This window comes from Myiozetetes cayanensis, unplaced genomic scaffold (assembly GCF_022539395.1).
Source record: "Myiozetetes cayanensis isolate MyiCay16 unplaced genomic scaffold, myiCay2020 scf13, whole genome shotgun sequence".
NCBI lineage: Eukaryota > Metazoa > Chordata > Aves > Passeriformes > Tyrannidae > Myiozetetes > Myiozetetes cayanensis.
Genome location: NW_026086937.1, coordinates 11,576,871 through 11,597,751, shown reverse-complemented (window position 1 = coordinate 11,597,751; position 20,881 = coordinate 11,576,871). Strand labels below are relative to the sequence as shown.

At 50.0% G+C, this 20,881-nt stretch overlaps 4 protein-coding genes across 7 annotated transcripts in view; all 4 read left to right on the top strand.

Annotated features, from left to right (window-relative positions):
* LOC126636344 (IgGFc-binding protein-like) overlaps window positions 1-498 on the top strand; it is a 58,084-nt gene extending 57,586 nt beyond the window's left edge. Inside the window, exon 56 of the mRNA XM_050308432.1 lies at window positions 106-498. Within this exon, the coding sequence (XP_050164389.1) occupies window positions 106-498 (393 nt within the window). The remainder of the gene's footprint in view (window positions 1-105) is intronic.
* PLAAT1 (phospholipase A and acyltransferase 1) lies at window positions 1-19,747 on the top strand. 3 transcript variants are annotated; one of them, XR_007627901.1, is made up of 5 exons: window positions 1-152; window positions 660-786; window positions 966-1,234; window positions 1,595-2,120; window positions 19,634-19,747. XR_007627901.1 is itself a non-coding variant. In XM_050308002.1 (4 exons), exons 2-4 carry the CDS (start codon window positions 669-671, stop codon window positions 1,697-1,699), a joined length of 492 nt encoding a protein of 163 aa, XP_050163959.1. In that variant the 5' UTR covers window positions 1-152; window positions 660-668; the 3' UTR covers window positions 1,700-2,234. The 3 variants fall into 3 exon arrangements, 2 of the variants coding, with proteins under 2 accessions (XP_050163959.1, XP_050163960.1); XM_050308002.1 differs by lacking the exon at window positions 19,634-19,747 and having other exon boundaries at window positions 1,595-2,234; XM_050308003.1 differs by lacking the exon at window positions 19,634-19,747 and having other exon boundaries at window positions 45-152; window positions 576-786; window positions 1,595-2,234.
* On the top strand, window positions 10,515-18,261 carry LOC126636112 (phospholipase A and acyltransferase 1-like). Of its 2 annotated transcripts, none has more exons than XM_050308000.1 (4): window positions 10,515-11,394; window positions 16,930-17,056; window positions 17,252-17,520; window positions 17,898-18,261. In XM_050308000.1, exons 2-4 carry the CDS (start codon window positions 16,939-16,941, stop codon window positions 18,075-18,077), a joined length of 567 nt encoding a protein of 188 aa, XP_050163957.1. In that variant the 5' UTR covers window positions 10,515-11,394; window positions 16,930-16,938; the 3' UTR covers window positions 18,078-18,261. The 2 variants fall into 2 exon arrangements, with proteins under 2 accessions (XP_050163957.1, XP_050163955.1); XM_050307998.1 differs by lacking the exon at window positions 10,515-11,394 and adding an exon at window positions 16,533-16,669.
* LOC126636113 (phospholipase A and acyltransferase 1-like) lies at window positions 11,772-15,583 on the top strand. The gene is made up of 3 exons (XM_050308001.1): window positions 11,772-11,977; window positions 12,173-12,441; window positions 14,406-15,583. The coding sequence occupies exons 1-3, from the start codon at window positions 11,860-11,862 to the stop codon at window positions 14,517-14,519; spliced, it is 501 nt and encodes a 166-aa protein (XP_050163958.1). The 5' UTR covers window positions 11,772-11,859; the 3' UTR covers window positions 14,520-15,583.
* Window positions 19,748-20,881: the final 1,134 nt, after the last annotated feature.

The window sequence follows — 20,881 nt, the reverse complement described above, 5'->3', positions numbered from 1 at the left end:
AGAGGAGGGGCGGGACGGGACGGGACAGGACGGGGGTGCTCCGGGACAGCCCTGGCAGTGATCCCGGCAGGATCTGCGCAAGCGCCTTCTCCTCCCTATTTATAGCGAGCCAGCGGGTCAGGAGTCTGGTCGCGGCGGCCCCGGGACGGGAGGTGCAGTGAGCGGGGCGATGTGAAGGGGCGGGGAGCGGAGCTCGGCGGAGGGGACCGGAGTTCGGGGGATGCGAGCGGGGGTCTGCCAGCAGGATGGGGGTCTGGCGAGCGGCCAGAGGTGCCCCAGAGCCTGGGGACGGGCTCGCCACCGCGGGCACTCCTGGGGAGCTGCGTCCCGCCAGCTGAGCGGGCCCGGTCGCGGCACAAGCCGAGCCCCGAAGGGAGCGCGGGCGGGAGGGGAGCGCAGGACCGTACGGCGGCGGGGGGAGACGGGAACGGCGGCGGGGGAGCCGACCTCATCCTCTGGGTGGGAGCGGCGGCCCTTCCGTGCCTTGCCCTGCGCTAGCGGTCCGGCGCGGAGGGGCCACCGCTCCGGCAGCGGATGCCCGGCACTAACGCCCTCCGTGCCTGCGGCCCCGGCAGCTGCCTCTGCACACCCCACACCTCCCCGCTCCGCTGTGCCCTGCGCTGAGCCAGCCCAGCTACAAAAGCGTGTCCTGACCGCAGGCTCCTGGGATGGCATCTGGCAAGCGGAACCCCAAGCCTGGGGACCTGATCGAGATCAACCGAGGAATTTACCGGCACTGGGCTCTCTACTTGGGCGATGGATATGTCCTCAACGTGACTCCTGTAGGTAAGGCTGGGGCAGCCTGACAGAGTGTGTTGGTGAGAGCCCTGTCTCCCTCCGTGGGCTGGTGGAGGACCGACCCTGTGTGTGTAGATGGCCTTTGCAGGACCAGCCAGAAACCCATCTGAGGTCTTGAAGAGGCATGAGAGGTTCTGCCTGGTTTATCTCCTTCCTGCCTTTCCCAGATGAAGGGGCTCCATCCCTGTTGGTGAGCACCATGTCAATATTTACCAGAAAGGCCAAGGTGAAGAAGCAGCTCCTGAAGGAGGTGGTGGAAAATAACGACTGGAAGGTCAACAACAAGTATGACCAGTCCCACACTCCTCTCCCAGTGAAGGAGATCATCCAGCATGCTGAGCTTTACATTGACATGGAGGTGCCCTATGATGTGCTCAGCAAAAACTGTGAGCACTTTGTGACAATGCTCCGCTATGGCGAGGGGGTCTCTGACCAGGTAAGTAACATGGGGTAAGCCCCTGTTTGCCTCACAGAGCACCTCCTTGCTGCTCCCTGTCAGCCCCTGGACTGGGGCACTGCCTGCAGGCTGCCTGGGGACAGCCAAGTCCCAGGTGTGGGGTCCAAACCAGCACTCTGGCTTCACCAGAGACCCTGGACCAGGAGGGTCACTATGGTCTGTGTGCACCCTGACAGTGCCCTCTTCCTGAATGCCACAGTAACCCTTCTATTTATGGGATAGATGTCTGTCATTCATTTAATTGCCCTGATTATCCCTGCCTGCTTTTAAATAGCATGCCTTGGGGTAAATATAATTACTTATCATGATTCTAGCCTGTGTTTTCCTTTCCCTTTACAGGCCAAGATAGCAATTGGTAGCATGTTGGCAGTAGGAGCTGTTGCTGTTGCCTCCACTGTCTTGGTGGGCTTGCTCAGGGGCAAATCCAGAGAGAAGGAGTACTGACGGGTTGTCAGGAAGAGCTCAGAGCAAAGCAGGAGCCTGTGGCCATGGAGGGTCACTGCCCAGCTTCTGCCACAACTGCCACGGGGGCATACTAACAGCAGCCACTCTTGCTGAAATAACCAAATCAAAGCCTTAATAAAATCTAAAAAAACCCCAAAATAATATTGCCATAAAATCCTCTTCTTTGCATTTGAGCGTAGCTTTGTGTATGAATTAAACACTTCAGCCTTCCTTCTCCCATCCCTTTAGAAAGTAAGTTGAGCGTCACCATTCAAAGTGACCTCAGCAGCACCAGCTTGTTTGCCCTATCTGCTTTTTTTTCCATTGCTTATGATGACTTTTGTGGTAGTTTGAGAGCACTTACAAGCAAAGTATCCATTCCTTCCCTGTCATCTCCTCTCCAGTGCTTTGTTGAGGACAGGTGTAGGATTTCTACCCACATCCTCTTTTTCTCAGATGATTCCTGTAGGCTCTTTCTGTGTGTGATGGATTTTAACCTTAATTTTCTGACAAAATAAAAGTATTGCTGAGCATATACTATGTGTCTTCCAGCTGAGGGCCTGCATAGGTAGAGAACTCCTGGTTCCCAGGCTTGAATAAAAGTGCAAGCAAGGCATGTAAAGTGTTTTAGAGCAGGTGCTTGCAGTGCCTGAACTGAGCAGCTCCTGGGAGGGTGGGAGGCAGGAAGGAAGGGCAGATCTTATAGGCTCTATAATGGTGTTTTGTTCATTTTTGCATGCCTAGAAAGTGCCCCTTGCAGTGGCTCCTCTGACTCCCTTTGGGAGCATCACACCCCACCAGTCTGGGAAAGTCTGACCAAAAAAACCCAGCTGGCTCTGTCTCAGTCAGCTATTTGTTCCACTGTGACATCACACTTTCCCTCATCACCCCTGTAAGCCCAGTGATGTTGGCCTGAGCAAGCTTACTAGATGACTTTTAAGGTCCCTTCCAACCAACCCACTCTATGATTCAACTCTTTGGGCTGCCAAAGCACTGAGGCTTAGAGAAAGACCACTGGAGATGGCAAGGAGGCTTTTTTCCCCACATCTGAGACCATTGTCTCTTCAGTGACCAGAAGTGGATTTCAAGCAGTTCATAATCAGCAGATCAACCTTTGCCCAGCCAGCAGAAAGGCAAAGCTGGGGTCCCTGCAGTGCTGGGGGTGATGTATGTGGGGAATGATCTGTGAGGCACCTATTGCTCATCTCCAAAGGTATTGAGCCCTGCTCTTTCCTTGTCAGAAAGCTGATGTGTGGATTGTCTGAGAAGAAAACTCTTTTGGGAAAGTGTGGTTTGCTTCTCTTTTCCTGGAGTATCTGGCCTAAGTGTTTGGAAGCCTGTTCACTGCAGTCCACTTGTAAGAAATCGAATCCTCTGTTGCTTTTGTTTCAGGCAAGTGCCTGGACTGTAAGGAGAGATGAGAGCAAAACAACTGTTTGTAAGAGGCTTGCTGGTTTTATCTGCTCTTAATATCTTGTTGAGCTTTAACCTCAGCCAACCAGTAAGCTCGCTCCCCTACCAGCAGGAGCTGAAATCAAAAAACTTCCTGTGCACACAATCAAAGTAAAACAAGGAATTGATTCACTGCTCTTTTCAGCATCAGTTTTCTAATGTTTGAAATAACAAAACCAAGATTTCCGGTCGTATTTCCTACTACTGTCTGTTATTACCTTCGTATAAAGTTCTTATTTTTAATACGTGAAAATTATCATAAAATTATCATAAAACTGAAACTGAAACTCCTTTTTTGATTCCTGCAGTTGCCAGGGAGTAGAGTCAAGGATGTTGTTTTACAAACAACCAAGAGATTAATCCTTATCTGTGCTCCAGGGCGCAGCCAGCATGGGCCCAGCCTGCTCCTAAGTAGGTGGGGTGGTGTAGGGATTTCAAGTATCTGAATCTGCTGCACATCAGAGGATGAAAACCCGAGCTGTTCACTGCGAGCTGGGGAAGCCCCAGCACTGTGCAGCCCCACATTTGGCTCCAGGGTCTCACCTAGTGCCCATCACTGTGTTTGCAGGTGGGGCAAATCTCATCCCTGCTCTTTGCTGCAAAGTCTTTTGCATTTATTTGAGGCCATTTGGGATCCATCTGCAGCATTCTCTGCCATTTTTTGTACCAGCCCATAGAGCACTTCAGGTATTACTGCAATATCTAAGACACAACCCAGCACAGTCTCCAGCCTGGTCAACTGTGAGACAAAAGGGAAAGAGACGTTTCAAAATCACTGCCAAGCAGCTGATCCATGCTGTGGCTGGCTCCCGCTGTGAGCCAGGCAGTGTGCTCCTCCCAGGCAGCTGCACGACAGCTCCCTCTCTAAAGGCTTAAGGGTTGTGTTCTGAATCATCCCCAAGGCTGCCTAAAGTGGATTTGGCTGACATACATTGAGTCTTAATGGAAAAAAAAAAAGGCCTGAGGGTTTATGCAATGACAAGAGGAGAGCATTGCTGCAGATTGGGCTAGAAAGACCCAACCCCTGTTTCAGTCCAGGGAATGGTTGGTAAACAGATGCACTCACCTCTTTAAAAGAGGTACACAAAAGGTGACCAAGAGCACCAGCAAGACATAAGATCAGATAAGACACTCCAGATTACAGGAGTGCAAAAAGACTGTTGGAAAAGACATGGAGAGCCATTAGATTTAAATCCCTTGCCAAGACGTGCATCTATTCCTAATGATATGAGAAGATGTCCAACATTTTCCAAGTGGCAAGCATGGAGGAGGCACTTGAAGGCAACATCAATTCTTTGTCACAGAGATCTGGGAAGTTTTGATGCCAGATTCCCCATGGCATGGATCTGCCTATCTTAGGCTACTGCTGAAAGTTGCAGATCAGGTGCCTGGGGCAGAACCTGGAGCCCAAGTACTTTTGGGCAGCCACAGCTGATGCACATGTGTACTTCCCCTCCCTCTGTGCTTGCCCTAGTGCCAGGCCTCCGCCCGAATGCATCCTGTGCAGGAAGCTCAGAGAGGAGCCACAGGGCTTGGCCATTCCCAGCCTGGGCAGCACAGCTGGCAGCAGCTGTCTGTCTGCACTGTGCCCTGGATGAGTGCCTGGGAGGGCTGAGGTGGCTCAGGCCTGTGTGAGCTCATGGTGCTCCAAAGGGATGTGAGGGGATGCAACAGCAATCCCTGCCCACTCACTTCTCCAGCCAACAAGCCTCCTCCAACATGCAAATCCACAATCCACCCCATTGTGCTTCTTTTTTTCTGTGAGGAAGAAAAGCTCAGCGAGCTGCAAGTGCTTTTTTCTTCTGGTTGCTGCATACTGTTTTGAGAAGAGAAGGAACTGCCTCACTACTCACATTCTTGTTAGCAGGTTGTAAGAGAAGTTTGAAAGGCTGTGGTGGGTTGGCCCTGGCTGCATATTAAAGCTGCTCTATCACTCTCCTCTGAAACTGGACAAGGGAGAAAAAAATATAACAAAAGGTTCATGGGTTAAGGAACAGGGAGACATCTCTCAGCGATTACAATCATGGACAAAGCAGACTTGACTTGCGGAAATTAACTGAATTTATTACCAGTCAAAATCAGAGTAGGATAATAAGAAGCAAAACAAATCTTAAAACCACCTTCCCCACACCCCTCCCTCTTTCCTGGGCTCTACCTGCTCCCTGCCAGTGGGACAGGGAGACAGGGCATGGTTATGGTCAATTCATCACAGATTGTTTCTGCTGCTGCTTCCATGTCAGGGAGAGGAGACCTTACCCTTCTCCAGTGTGGGGTCCCTCCCATGGGAGACAGTCCTTCATGAATTTCCCCAAAGTGAGTCCTTCCCACAGGCTACAGTTCCTCAAAAACTGCTCCAATGTGGGTCACTTTGCCATGGGCTGCAGTCCTTCAGGAACAGGCTGCTCCAGTGTGGGCTCTGCCCTCCACAAGTCCACAGGTCCCTGCCAGGAGCCTGCTCCAGCATGAGCTTCCCATGGCATCACAGACTTCTTTCTGGCCATCCATCTGCTCTGGTATAGGTCTGCTCCACAGGCTGCAGGTGGATCTCTACTCAACTGTGGACCTCCATGGGCTGCAAGGGGGCAGGCTGTGTCACCATGGTCTTCCCCACAGGCTGCAGGGCAATCTCAGCTCTGCAAGGGAATCTCAGCTCTGGCACCTGGAGCACCTCATCCCCTCTTTCTGCACTGACCTTGTTGTCTGCAGAGTTGTTCCTCTCACATCTCATTCCTCTTCTCTTTGAGCTCAATCACATCTGTGCAATAACTTTTTTTTCCTTCTTAAACATGTTATCACAGAGGCACCACTACCATCCCTGATTGGCTTGGCCTTCCCCAGGGCTGGATCCATCCCAGAGCTGGCTGGCATTGGATCTGTCAGACACAGGGAAAGCTCCAAGCAGCTTCTCACAGAAGCCACCCCTGTAGCCCCCCTCTTCTACCAAAACCAGGCCATGCAATGCAAACAGCTGCCCAATCAGTACCGGATCAGCAAATTCATTCCCAAGTTGACTTCTCCTCCATATGCTTAACTAAAGGGCCAGCAAAATACATGACATGAAAAGGAAATGCACATTTTGTTTGTGATTACATGCATACCACTGTGCACAGTATAAATGCCAGCGAGGAAGAGGAAGAGGCAGATTGCAAGCTTGAGGGCCAGGAGGACTGAAAATACATCTAGGGACAGGAGAGCCTGGGAAGGAGGCCTGGGAAGGAGGGACGCTCTCAAGTCCCTCGAGTGCAGCTGCAGCCACAGCCGTCGAGGGCCAGCAGTCCTCAGGACAGGGCAGTGGCCGTGGCAACAGGAGAGCTCCGGTCCTACAAGGGAACCCCGAAGCTGGAGCGGGAATAGCTCCTGGAGCAGGCAATCGGGTGCCACCCACAACACACAAAATGGAAAGGGAATTCCCGGGTTCCTTTCAGCACGGGTGCCACAGAGAAGGGGAGAGCCCCTGCCCAGCAAGGGAATCACAAACCTGGAATGTGGGACAGGTCTGAGGGCAAGCGACCCAAATCCCTCTGAGGTAGATCCCCAGGAACCATGGAGTGAGGTCAGCATGTGCTAATAGGTTTTATCCCCCTAAGTTCTCATGGCATTTCCTGCAGGGACCCCTCATCCCTCCCTGCCCCCGGCCTGCATTGAGAGAGGGGAGATGTGTCTCTCGTGCCTTCCAGAACCATATGATGATACAAAAAATAAATAAAAAAATCTCCTACATTTAGCTAACCTATAAAAACTACCCCCCTTCACCTACCTGAGACATTCATTCATTTTTCAAGTTGGTTTTGTTTTTTTTCCCAACAGAGGGAAGGAGCTACTCTCCCAAAGCCCCATTTTTACAGCAAGTTCTGCTCCTGTGCCTCCACCACCCAGCTAAGAAGGACTCAGCCTGCTCTAATTCCCTTCATTCTTTCAGAAGAGTTAAAGTTATGTCATGGGATTTTTTTCCCCCAACTCTGACGTCTCTATAACCAATCTACCCCTTACAGGAATGACTCAGCTTTTCACATCTTTGCTGAACTTGAAACCCTGTGTGACCTTTCTCCCCACAAAGTGATACCACAAAGGATAAAACCCTGTGTTGAGCACAGTGTATGATAAACAATGGGTATGCAGCACTTACCCAAAACAGCAGAGTGGAACCAACAAACAGAATCAGGATATTAAGAGTCAGGTGTTGAACCACAGCTAAGCAACTAAAGCATCTCAACCTTCCCTGCTCCAAACATACACCACAAACCCAAACAGCTCCCATACTGCAAGTTTAGTGCTGCAGATGGTTTCTGCTTTCAGGTTTAGGCTCTACAAGAAGAATAGAAAACAGGTCAAATTCCATAGACAAATATTTTTGCCTTAAAATACTGCAGTCACTTCACTACCCCTCATCTGCAGTGGCTTCTTTCCTTTGTTACATTCTACAGCTACGGTTTTAATACCCAGCTTAAGCTGCTGTTGCTTTTTCATTAATAATTTGCTCAGCAGTCCTGGGAATCAAGCACATTTCTACACAAACAGGTAATTACCTTCACATACATTTCATTAAATGGCATTATTGCTGGCTGCTCCATGCCTGTTTTCAGTTTATCAATAAACATTTTTTAAGAAATGGCAAACAAATCTATTCTGTGGTCACAGTTATATTTTGCCCTTTCATGTGACTCTACTCCTGTACCTGTTCCAGAAATACCAGTTACCATGAGCAAAGCCCTCCTAATACCACAAAAAAACTCTCAGCACTGGAGTTTGAGGATCAAAACCAATTCAAACCCCTCTTCTTCTGTATTTTATACAGTTACTGAGGAATAAAGTTTGGTTTATCAGCACCTTTGAGAGAAGTGCACTCCCACCCACAACCCCACACACCGAGCATCGAGCAGGCAGCAGCACCACATGACTGCACCCAGCAAACTCACCTGATCAACTCTGGCACACACTGGATGCTGGGAATATTTGGGAGGTGAAGGCCATGGGGAGGCCACGGACACCTCCTGCTCTGACAGTGATATCACTGCATGGACCATTTTCAAAGCCTGAGCTGTAAGGAGAGATGAGAGCAAAACAGCTGTCTGTAAGAGGCTTGCTGGTTTTATCTGCTCTTCACGTGCTGTCAAGGTTTAACCCCAGCCAGCAACTAAGTACCAGGCAGCTGCTCATTCTCTCCCCTACCATCTGGACTGGGGAGAAAACCGGAAGAGTGGAAGTGAAAAAACTTGTGGGTTGAGAGAACCATGATTTAGCAGGTAAACCAAAAGCAAAACCAAAAGCAAAACCAAAAGCAAGCAAAGTAAAACAAGGAAATATTTCACTGGTTTTTTTCAGTGTTTGTTTTTCAGTGTTTGAAATAACAAAGCCAAGACCTCTGGTCATGTTTTGTACTGCCCTTTGTTATTACATTTGAATGAAGTTCTTATTTTTAATACAGGAAAACATATTATCATAAAACTGAGATCCTTTCTTGATTCCTGGAAATGTAATCAAAACTTCTTGCACAGACCATAGAATCATAGAATTAACTGGGTTGGAAGAGACCTTCAAGATCATCAAGTCCAACCCTTGATCCAACCCCACTATGATTACTAGATCATGGCACTCAGTGCCACATCCAGCCTCATCTTAGAAACCTCCAGGGACGGTGAATCCACCACCTCTCTGGGCAGGCCATTCCGATGCCTGATCACTCTCTCTGTAAAGAACATCTTTCTAATATCCAACCTAAACCTCCCCTGGCAGAGCTTAAGCCCGTGCCCTCTTGTCGTGCTGCTGATTGCCTGGGAGAAGAGACCGACCCCCACCTGGCTACAACCTCCTTTCAGGGAGTTGTAGAGAGTGATGAGGTCACCCCTGAGCCTCCTCTTCTCCAGACTAAACAACCCCAGCTCCCTCAGCCTCTCCTCATAGGACTTGTGCTCACGTCCCTTCACCAGCCTGGTTGCTCTTCTCTGGACCTGCTCCAGCACCTCAATATCCTTCCTGAACTGAGGGGCTCAGAACTGGACACAGCACTCCAGGGGTGGCCTCACCAGCACTGAGTACAGGGGAAGGATCACTTCCCTCGTCCTGCTGGCCACACTGTTCCTGATACAGACCAGGATGCCATTGGCCTTGGGCACCTGGGCACACTGTTGGCTCATATTCAGCTTCCTGTCAATCAGCACCCCCAGATCCCTTTCTGCCTGGCTGCTCTCCAGCCACTCTGTCCCCAACCTGTAGCGCTGCAGGGGGTTGTTGTGGCCAAAGTGCAGGACCCAGCACTTGGCCTTGTTGAACTTCATCCTATTGGAATCAGCCCAACTCTCCAGCCTATCCAGACCCCTCTGCAGAGCCCTCCTGCCTTCCAGCTGATCGACACTCCCTCCCAACTTGGTGTCGTCTGCAAATTTGCTGATGATGGACTCAATCCCCTCATCTAAGTCATTGATAAAGATGTTAAACAGGACTGGGCTCAGCACTGATCCCTAAGGGACACCACTGGTGACCGGCCGCCAGCTGGATGCAGCCCCGTTCACCAGCACTCTCTGGGCCCAGCCCTCCAGCCGGTTCTAAACCCAGCAGAGAGTGCCCCTGTCCAAGCCATGAGCTGCCAGCTTTTCCAGGAGTATATTATGGGAGACAGTGGCAAAGGCTTTGCTGAAGTCCAGATAGACACGTCTACAGTCTTCCCCTCATCCACCAGGTGGGTCACCTGATCATAGAAGGAGATCAGGTTGGTTAGACAGGACCTGCCCCTCCTAAACCCGTGCTGGCTGGGTCTGATCCCTTGTCCATCCCATAGGTGCTCCATAATGATGATCTGCTCCATAATCTTGCCAGGCACTGAGATCAGGCTGACAGGCCTGTCATTTCCTGGATCCTCCTTGCAGCCCTTTTTGTAGATCGGCGTGACATTCACCAACTTCCAATCATCTGGCACCTCCCCAAAGAGCCAGGACTGTTGGTAAATGATGGAGAGCGGCTTGGCAAGCTCTTCTGCCAGCTCCCTCATCACCCTAGGATGGATCCCATCTGGTCCCATGGACTTGTGTGGATCCAGGTGGCTCAGTAAGTCAGTGACTATTTCCTCCTGGAATACAGGGGGGCTATTTGGCTTCCTGTCCATGTCTACCAGCTCCAGACAATTAGATAAACTAATTAGGTGGTTGTAAAGTAATCTGTGAGCTTTAACCGTTCTGTACTCAGAGAATTGCAAGGAAGTGCTTTGTGAGGACAGTACACGCACCTCTCACATCTCCATTTCACCCTGTAAAGGACAAGAATGCTGGAATTACTTCAGCTGGTGAACTTTCTTTTAGTTCTTGAAAGCTGTAGCATTTCACTGAATGCAGGGGTTTGTACCTGTACTGTGCTTGTCTGTGCAGTCAACCTTAGGGTGATCAAACCAAATTAACACGATTTGGTTGAACACTGCCTGAACCACGAAGTCAGTGTGTGAGGAGGACCAGCAGTGTTTGGGTTTTTTTGAGCCTTTGTAGCAGATGTTAGCAAGACCTGAGACCTGTGGTTGCCATGGAGTAAAGTCAAGGCTGTTCTTTTACCAACAGCCAAGAGAATAATCCTTGTCTAAGCTTCAGAGTGCAGCCAGAATGGGCCAAGTCTGTCCCAAAAGGGCAGGATTTCAAACATCAGAATCTGGTCCATATTCGAGGATGAAAACCTGGGCTGTTCAGTGCAAGCTGGTAAAGCCCCAGCACTGGGCAGCCCCACACCCATCTGCATGGTCTCACCCAGTGCCTGTCACTGTGCCTGCAGGTGGGGTAGGTCTCATCCCTGCTCTTTGCTGCAAAGTCTTTTGCCTTTACACGAGGCCAATTGGGATCCTTCTGCAGCATCCTGTGCCCTTTTCGGTACTGGAGGTTTAACTGGTATCCAAGCCAGGCTTTAATCATCAAACAGAGGTTGTTCTGCAAGACAACTCCCCGCAGAGTAACAAGGTGCAGGGTCAGTGCTGTTGCCCTTCACTGGAAAGGAGCACTGCTCGAACGTAGAGACTACTTGCGAGGACGCGGTGGTCCGTCTTTCTCGGTGGCAGGACCATATTTTCCGCCAACGTGTGGTTTTGGCAACACCCTCGGGAACGGACCCCCGAACGCAGGGGCGGGGCAGGATGGGACGGTTCCCGGGCAGAGGCGGCAGTCACCCCGGGAAGGACCGTGTCCTTCTCGCCTGCCCGGGGCGTGCCCGCTCCCTCTCTATTTAGAGCGGGCCTGGAGCCCGGTGGTGGCAGAAGCGGGACAGGGGCGAAGGTGAGCGGAGCTCGGCGGATGCGAGCGGGCGTCTGCCAGCAGGATGCAGCCCCGTCAGGGGCCAGAGGTGCCCCAGAGCCTGGGGACGGGCTCGCCACCGCGGGCACGCCTGGGGAGCTGCGTCCCGCCAGCTGAGCGGGCCCGGTCGCGGCACAAGCCGAGCCCCGAAGGGAGCGCGGGCGGGAGGGGAGCGCAGGACCGTACGGCGGCGGGGGGAGACGGGAACGGCGGCGGGGGAGCCGACCTCATCCTCTGGGTGGGAGCGGCGGCTCTTCCGTGCCTTGCCCTGCGCTAGCGGTCCGGCGCGGAGGGGCCACCGCTCCGGCAGCGGATGCCCGGCACTAACGCCCTCCGTGCCTGCGGCCCCGGCAGCTGCCTCTGCACACCCCACACCTCCCCGCTCCGCTGAGCCCTGCGCTGAGCCAGCCCAGCTACAAAAGCGTGTCCTGACCGCAGGCTCCTGGGATGGCGTTTGGCAAGCGGAACCCCAAGCCTGGAGACCTGATCGAGATCAAGCGACCACTTTATCAGCACTGGGCTCTCTACTTGGGCGATGGGTATGTCATCCACGTGACGTCCGAAGGTAAGGCTGGTGCAGCCTGGCAGGGTGAAGAGGGGGTGCTAAAGTGCCCCAGGAGCCCTGTCTCCCTCCATGGGCTGGTGGACTGACCCTCTGTGTGTGTAGATGGCCTTTGCAGGACCAGCCAGAAGCCCATCTGAGGTCCTGGAAGGGCCAGACAGGTTCTGTCTGGCTTCTCTCCTTCCTGCTTTCCCCCAGATGAAGGGATCCCACATCAGTCATCTGGCATTGTGGCCATATTGACCAAAAAGGCCAAGGTGAAGAAGCAACTCCTAAAGGATGTGGTGGGAACTGATGACTGGGAGGTCAACAACAAGTATGACTGCTCCCACACTCCCCTCGCAGTGAAGGAGATCATCAAGCAGGGTGAGAGCTACATTGACAGGGAGGTGCCTTATGACCTGCTCAGCAAAAACTGCGAGCACTTTGTGACAATGCTCCACTATGGCAAGAGTGTCTCTGAGCAGGTAAGTAACAGGAGATAAGCCCCTTTTTGTCTCATAGAGCACCTCCCTGCTGCTCCCTGTCAGCCCCTGGACAGGGACACAGCTTGCAGACTGCCTAGAGACAGCTAAGTCCCAGGTGGGGGGTTCAAACTGTGCTACCTCTGGACCAGGAGGGTCACTGTGGTCTGTGTACACATTGACAGTGCCCTCTTACTGAATGCTACAGCCTAAGGGTTAAAACCTGGGTGTTACCCCTTCTGCTTATGGAGCAGGTGTCTCTCATTCTTTTAATTGCCCTGATTATCCCTGCTTGCTTTTGATTAGCATGCTTGGGGGTAAATATAATTGCTTATTTTATTTCCAGCCTCTATTTTACTTTATAGGCCAGGAGAGGAAGTCTTTTTATCCATGTGACTTTGAAAGTGGCCTCTGTTGCAGCTGCCGGTGTTGGAGCTGTGGCTCTAACTGCTTCTGGTGCTGGTCCTGTTGCTGCTACTACTCCTGGTGTTGCGGATTTGTTGTCTAATTTAAGGTCTTCTGATAGGCATTCAGGGAATAAGAGAAAGAGCAACTGATGGGCCATTTGGAAGACCTCTGAGCAAGGCAGGGAGACCCTGGATGCAGGTGGACGTGACCCATTAGTTACCACACCTTATGCCAAAGATTACCAGCAACTTTTCCCCCTTTCTGTGATAATTAACGATTAAAATCTAAACATACAAACTCATGTTGACCTAAATTCCTGTTCTATCTGAGTATAGTCTTGTGTGCAACAACTCAGCCTTGCTTCTCTCTTCCATTCCATTAAGAAATAACAAGGCAAGAGTGTAAGGTGATTCCCAGCAGCACTAGCCTGTTAGCCACATTTGCTTTTATTTCATTGCCTGGGATGATTTTTGTGGCAGTCTGGGAGCACCTGAAAGCAAATTATCCCTTCCTTCCCCCTACCTTGCCTCCAGTGTTTTGCTGAGAACAGAAGCAGGCTTTCTATCCAACCATCCTGTTTTCATCAACTACAGGTTGGGGGCTGTTTCTGTCAATATCGGATTTTGAACTTAACTTTCTGAAAAAGTAAAATAAAATATTGCTGAGGTTTTATTGTGAATCGCCCAGCTGAGGGTCCATGTAAGTGCAAAACTAACAGTTCCCAGGCCTGAATAAAAGGGCAGACAAGGCATGTGCAGCATCTTGGAGCCTGTGCTGCCTGCAGGATCTAAACTGAGCAGCTCCTGAGAGGGTGGGAGGTAGAAAGGAAGGGCAGGTCTTATAGGCTGTATCCCTCAGTGCTCTGATTTGGACAGAATGATGTTCTGTTCATTTTCTTCATGCCTGGAAAATGTGCCTATCTCTGCCTCCTCTGACTCCCTTTAGGAGCAGCAGACCCCCAGATCTGGAGAGGTCTGACCAAGAAATCTGTCTTGCTCCTTCTCAGACAGCTGATTGTTCCACTGTGACATCACACTTTCCCTCATCACCCCTGTAAGCCCAGTGATGTTGGCATTGGACCTGAACAGGCTTACTAGATGATTTTTAAGGTCCCTTCCAACCAACCCACTCTATGATTCAACTCTTTGGGCTGCCAAAGCACTGAGGCTTAGAGAAAGACCACTGGAGATGGCAAGGAGGCTTTTTTCCCCACATCTGAGACCATTGTCTCTTCAGTGACCAGAAGTGGATTTCAAGCAGTTCATAATCAGCAGATCAACCTTTGCCCAGCCAGCAGAAAGGCAAAGCTGGGGTCCCTGCAGTGCTGGGGGTGATGTATGTGGGGAATGATCTGTGAGGCACCTATTGCTCATCTCCAAAAGTATTGAGCCCTGCTCTTTCCTTGTCAGAAAGCTGATGTGTGGATTGTCTGAGAAGAAAACTCTTTTGGGAAAGTGTGGTTTGCTTCTCTTTACCTGGAGTATCTGGCCTAAGTGTTTGGAAAAGCCTGTTCACTGCAGTCCTGTAAGAAATCGAATCCTCTGTTGTTTTTATTTCAGGCAAGTGCCTGGACTGTAAGGAGAGATGAGAGCAAAACAACTGTTTGTAAGAGGCTTGCTGGTTGTGTCTGCTCTTCACATGCTGTCAAAGATTTAACCCTAGCCAGCAACTAAGGAGCAGAGAGCCATTTGCTCACTCACCTACTGGCAGGACTGGGAGAGAACCAGAGAAGCTGAAGTGAAAAAACTTGTGGTTTGAAACAAACATGTTTCAGTAAGTAAATCAAAAATCACGCACCCAAGCAAAGCAAAACAAGGAGTTAATTCACTAGTTTTTTCCATGCCTATTTTTTAATGTTTGAAATAACAAAGCCAGGACTTCCGGTCATGTTTTGTAGATCCCCCTGTTATTACATGTAAATGAAGTCATTGTTTTTAATGCAGGAAAACATATTCTCATAAAACTGAAACTGAAAGTCCTTTCTTGATTCCTGGAAATGTAATCAAAACTGCTTTCATGGTTAAACTATTTAGGTGGTTTTACAGCAAGCCCTCAGCTTTAAGCTTTCTGTATTCAGAGCCTTATCTGCAACACCTGGCAAGGCAGCACTTGTGAGGGCAGCACTTGCACCACTCCCATGTCTAATTCACCCTGGAAAGGGCAAGAATACTGTAATTACTTCAGGTAGTGAATTTTCTTGTACTTGCTGGAAGCTGTAACATTTCATTGAATGTAGGGGTTTGCACCTGTACCGTGCTTGTCTGTGCGGTCAAGATTAGGTTGATTATTATTTGGCTGCCTTTCCATCAAGTTGGTCGGTGCATTGATACTATTTGACTGAACACTGCCTGAACCATGAAGAGAGTGTGTGAGGAGGAACAACAGAATCCATCACTTGCCACAGAGCTGGTTTTGCTCAAGATGACCTCACAGCTGGAAGATCCTAAGAATATTCAGTGTGGGAATATTCAAGCATTGTGCTTGCTTTGAGCTGTTTTCTGTCTGCCTTGAGAAGTGCAATTTCTGCAAGAGATAACCATGCTGCAAAAAAGACTTAAAACCCCTTCTTCAGAGGCCTGGGCTTCCTGCTGTGGGGGCAAGAGGGATAAGAAGCTTGGAGATTGTAGGACAACTTTTACAAAGCAAGCTACTGCATGTTTCTTATTATAGCATTATATTATCAATATTTATGTAATTTACTGGCTAGATTATAACAAATATTAAAATAATGTAATAAATAAAAAACTATGTAAGGAATGTGTAAAGAAAAGTCTCTTATCCCTATTTCTGAGGGGGAAAACCAAAAGGATAATGCTGTGTTATTGTGTATGTTAGTATTTTAAAAGCCTCTAGACAGGATTTTACAGCCACACGTGATGGAGTGTACCCATGGGCCAACTTGGGAAATACTGGTGGCAGTGGCACTGGGCAGCCCCTCTTCACAGCACTCCATAGGCTGAAAAAGAGGAAATTAACAAGAGCAGGAGAGGAGCTCCTACCTACCCACAGTGAGTGGTGCCATCACACACCTACTCATGCAGTAACTGTTGGAGGGAAAATCAGGAAAACACAAGCCTTGCATGGGACTGATCCTGTGGTGGAGCACCCCTGGCTTAGCACTTGAGGGTACCTCAGAGCACGGAGTTGTATTGGCTCCAGAGAAGGCAGTGGCTGTTTCCAGAGGACAATGTATATGGAGAGGGGTTGGGACAGAGTAAACAGAGCAAAATTAGGATGAAGTTTTGAAAGAGGCTGTAATGGGAAAGGAAATTCTGACACTTTATTCTAGACAGTGTTTTCCCTCTGTACCAGGGGCCACAGAGAAGTGGGGTGTGAACACTGGCAGCAGCTTCTGTGGCTGCAGCTTGTCTTTGCCTGGCTTTTTCTCCTTCACCGTGTGTGTGGACACAAAGATACAGAAACCTGAAACAATACAGCAGCTCCCAAGCCAGGCTTTAAGCAGCAGCCAGAAGTTCTTATTCTGCAAGAGGATGTCTTGCGGAGTGACAGGGCACAGAGTCAGTGGTGTTGCCCTTCACTGGAAGGGAGCACCGCTCGGACGTAGAGGCTCCCCGCAGGGTGGCAATGCCGGCCATCCTCGGTGGGCGGACCACAATTCCGTCCCAAAGGGTGGTTTTGGCAACACCCTCGGGAGTGAAGCCCCGAACGCAGGGGCGGGACAGGACGGGACGGTTCCCGGGCAGAGGCAACAGTCACCCCGGGAAGGACCATGTTTTTCTCACCTGCCCGGGGCGTGCCCGCTCCCTCTCTATTTAGAGCGGGCCTGGAGCCCGGTGGTGGCAGAAGCGGGACAGGGGCGAAGGTGAGCGGAGCTCGGCGGATGCGAGCGGGCGTCTGCCAGCAGGATGCGGCTTCGCCGGGGGCCGGAGGTACCCCAGAGCCTGGGGACGGGCTCGCCGGCGCGGAGGGGCCGCCGCTCCGGCAGCGGATGCCCTCGGTGCCCGGCACTAACGCCCTCCGTGCCTGCGGCCCCGGCAGCTGCCTCTGCACACCCCACACCTCCCCGCTCCGCTGTGCCCTGCGCTGAGCCAGCCCAGCTACAAAAGCGTGTCCTGACCGCAGGCTCCTGGGATGGCGTTTGGCAAGCGGAACCCCAAGCCTGGAGACCTGATCGAGATCAAGCGACCACTTTATCAGCACTGGGCTCTCTACTTGGGCGATGGGTATGTCATCCACGTGACGTCCGAAGGTAAGGCTGGTGCAGCCTGGCAGGGTGAAGAGGGGGTGCTAAAGTGCCCCAGGAGCCCTGTCTCCCTCCATGGGCTGGTGGACTGACCCTCTGTGTGTGTAGATGGCCTTTGCAGGACCAGCCAGAAGCCCATCTGAGGTCCTGGAAGGGCCAGACAGGTTCTGTCTGGCTTCTCTCCTTCCTGCTTTCCCCCAGATGAAGGGATCCCACATCAGTCATCTGGCATTGTGGCCATATTGACCAAAAAGGCCAAGGTGAAGAAGCAACTCCTAAAGGATGTGGTGGGAACTGATGACTGGGAGGTCAACAACAAGTATGACTGCTCCCACACTCCCCTCGCAGTGAAGGAGATCATCAAGCAGGGTGAGAGCTACATTGACAGGGAGGTGCCTTATGACCTGCTCAGCAAAAACTGCGAGCACTTTGTGACAATGCTCCACTATGGTGAGGAGGACAGCAACCAGGTAAGTAACCCAACTCCTTGTGTGCCTCACAGAGCACTTACTGTTCCCTGTCAGCCCCTGGACAGGCACACAACCTGCAGACTGCTTGGGGACAGCCAAGTCCTGGGTGTGGGGTCCAAACCTATGCTACCTCTGGCCTCACCAGGGACCCTGGACCAGGAGGGTCACTGCAGTCTGTCTGCACGCTGACAGTGCCCTCTTACTGAATGCTACAGCCTAAGTGTAGAAACCTGGATGTTACCCCTTCTGCTTATGGAGCAGCTGTCTCTCATTCTTTTAATCGCCCTGATTATCCCTGCCTGCTCTTCATTAGCACACTTGGGGTAAATATATTTGCTTATTTTATTTCCAGCCCCTGTTTTACTTTCCCTTTACAGGTCAGTAGAGCAATTCGATGTTGGACCTCTCTCGCTCGTAAAGTCATCACTGGTGTAGTTGTCGGTGGTGTGGCTGTGGTTGCAACTGCTTCTGGTGCTAGTCCTGTTGTTGTTGCTTCTGTTGCTGCCAGTGGTGGTGCTGCTTTGGCGGACAGAGCTCTGAAGGCCTTGTTCTCATAGGCATTCAGGGAATAAGAGAAAGAGCAACTGATGGGCCATTTGGAAGACCTCTGAGCAAGGCAGGGAGCCCCTGGCTGTGCATGGTCATTGCCCAGTAGTTGCCACACCTTATGCCAAAGATTACCAGCAACTTTTCCCCCTTTCTGTGATAATTATTAATTACAATAAAATCTAAACAAACTCATGCTGACCTAAACTCCTCTTCTATCTGTTTGAATATAGTCTTGTGTGCAAGTGCAACAACTCAGCCTTGCTTCTCTCTTCCATTCCATTAAGAAATAACAAGTCAAGAGTGTAAGGTGATTCCCAGCAGCACTAGCCTGTTAGCCACATTTGCTTTTATTTCATTGCCTGGGATGATTTTTGTGGCAGTCTGGGAGCACCTGAAAGCAAATTATCTGTTCCCCCCACCACCACCTTGCCTCCAGTGTTTTGTTGAGGACAGGAGCAGGCTTTCTACTTACCCATTCTGGTTTTATCAGCTACAGGTTGGGGGTTGTTTCTGTCAATATCAGATTTTAAACATAACTTTCTGAAAAAATAAAATAAAATTAATGCTGAGGTTTTATTGTGTATCGCCCAGCTGAGGGTCCATGTAAGTGCAAAACTAACAGTTCCCAGGCCTGAATAAAAGGGCAGACAAGGCATGTGCAGCATCTTGGAGCCTGTGCTGCCTGCAGGATCTAAACTGAGCAGCTCCTGAGAGGGTGGGAGGTAGAAAGGAAGGGCAGGTCTTATAGGCTGTATCCCTCAGTGCTCTGATTTGGACAGAATGATGTTCTGTTCATTTTCTTCATGCCTGGAAAATGTGCCTATCTCTGCCTCCTCTGACTCCCTTTAGGAGCAGCAGACCCCCAGATCTGGAGAGGTCTGACCAAGAAATCTGTCTTGCTCCTTCTCAGACAGCTGATTGTTCCACTGTGACATCACACTTTCCCTCATCACCCCTGTAAGCCCAGTGATGTTGGCATTGGACCTGAACAGGCTTACTAGATGATTTTTAAGGTCCCTTCCAACCAACCCACTCTATGATTCAACTCTTTGGGCTGCCAAAGCACTGAGGCTTAGAGAAAGACCACTGGAGATGGCAAGGAGGCTTTTTTCCCCACATCTGAGACCATTGTCTCTTCAGTGACCAGAAGTGGATTTCAAGCAGTTCATAATCAGCAGATCAACCTTTGCCCAGCCAGCAGAAAGGCAAAGCTGGGGTCCCTGCAGTGCTGGGGGTGATGTATGTGGGGAATGATCTGTGAGGCACCTATTGCTCATCTCCAAAGGTATTGAGCCCTGCTCTTTCCTTGTCAGAAAGCTGATGTGTGGATTGTCTGAGAAGAAAACTCTTTTGGGAAAGTGTGGTTCAGCCTTCCTTCTCCCATCCCTTTAGAAAGTAAGTTGAGCGTCACCATTCAAAGTGACCTCAGCAGCACCAGCTTGTTTGCCCTATCTGCTTTTTTTTCCATTGCTTATGATGACTTTTGTGGTAGTTTGAGAGCACTTACAAGCAAAGCATCCATTCCTTCCCTGTCATCTCCTCTCCAGTGCTTTGTTGAGGACAGGTGTAGGATTTCTACCCACATCCTCTTTTACTCAGATGATTCCTGTAGGCTCTTTCTGTGTGTGATGGATTTTAACCTTAATTTTCTGACAAAATAAAAGTATTGCTGAGCATATACTATGTGTCTTCCAGCTGAGGGTCGGTGTAGGTGGAAAACCCCTGGTTTCCAGGCCTACAAAAGTGCAAGCAAGGCATGTAAAGTGTTTTAAATCTGGTGCCTGCAGTGCCTAAACTGAGCAGCTCCTGGGAGGGTGGGAGGCAGGAAGGAAGGGCAGGTCTTATAGACTGTATCTCTGTGTTTTCAAAGAGTGCTCTGATTTGGACATCATGGTGTTTTGCTTGGATTTGCCTGCCTGAGGAGAGTCCCTCACAGATTCATGCCCCAGTTTCTTTCTGTGAAAGAAACTTCTTTCTGTTTCTTTCTTTCCTCTTTCATCTTAGCCTTCAGGTTTATTCCTTCATGGGCACTGTGGTACAGACTGAACACATGTGAGGCTGGGTTGGGCAAAGACTCTATCATTTCATCATGAAAGTTATTTATCAGAGTCCTCTGTTCTCACTCACAGACACGCACACATACTCATATATTCCCCTCTAAGAAGATGATGGCTGACAAGATGTGTCTGCCAGACCACAACACAGCCCATTACCATTTAGTCTGGCACGTTAAGAAAACTTTAAACAGATTTACCTCTGACCACCAGTAGCATCCCCTGTTACCAACACATTCATTTCATTGAATCTGGAAGCAAGCAGCTCTATTAAAAAGCACAATGAATCCAGGATCTGTTGTCCCTCTGCGCCTTCAAAGACTATTCTGTTTCCAGCACATTATACCTTGTCCTCAGCCTAATCATAATTGGCTTATTAATTAATTAATACTTGAGAGACACCGTGAAATTGCTAAGCATCAAGTAAAAGCAACAAACATTTATATCTTATTAAACATACAATAGGATATTTTGTAAGTAGAATTAAATTCCTTTACTGTCACTGCCTCACAGTATACAGCTTAGCTGACAGTGTTATAACACATTTAAAAATGTGAAAATTTAAGAAAGAGTAATTATGCAAATAGGCTAATGAGATCCATGCAGACAGCAATAGCTCCTCCTCATGTTTTTGGCAAACGAACAGCATGTTCCCAGCTGAGTGCACATTGGACACATTTACAAAAAGAGAACTTTACACTGTGATACCTTACAGAGTTTTTTTTTAATTACATTAATTTATTCTGTCATATGGATCC

Excerpts from the sequence above, each read along its gene's own strand:
- PLAAT1 (XM_050308002.1), top strand. The coding sequence starts at position 669 with ATGGCATCTGGCAAGCGGAACCCCAAGCCTGGGGACCTGATCGAGATC. Across the intron at positions 787-965 it reads CCTCAACGTGACTCCTGTAG|ATGAAGGGGCTCCATCCCTG; the intron begins GTAAGGCTGGGG and ends TGCCTTTCCCAG. Across the intron at positions 1,235-1,594 it reads GCGAGGGGGTCTCTGACCAG|GCCAAGATAGCAATTGGTAG; the intron begins GTAAGTAACATG and ends TTCCCTTTACAG.
- LOC126636113 (XM_050308001.1), top strand. The coding sequence starts at position 11,860 with ATGGCGTTTGGCAAGCGGAACCCCAAGCCTGGAGACCTGATCGAGATC. Across the intron at positions 11,978-12,172 it reads CATCCACGTGACGTCCGAAG|ATGAAGGGATCCCACATCAG; the intron begins GTAAGGCTGGTG and ends GCTTTCCCCCAG. Across the intron at positions 12,442-14,405 it reads GCAAGAGTGTCTCTGAGCAG|GCAAGTGCCTGGACTGTAAG; the intron begins GTAAGTAACAGG and ends TTTTTATTTCAG.
- LOC126636112 (XM_050307998.1), top strand. The coding sequence starts at position 16,577 with ATGTTTTTCTCACCTGCCCGGGGCGTGCCCGCTCCCTCTCTATTTAGA. Across the intron at positions 16,670-16,929 it reads GAAGCGGGACAGGGGCGAAG|GCTCCTGGGATGGCGTTTGG; the intron begins GTGAGCGGAGCT and ends TCCTGACCGCAG. Across the intron at positions 17,521-17,897 it reads GTGAGGAGGACAGCAACCAG|GTCAGTAGAGCAATTCGATG; the intron begins GTAAGTAACCCA and ends TTCCCTTTACAG.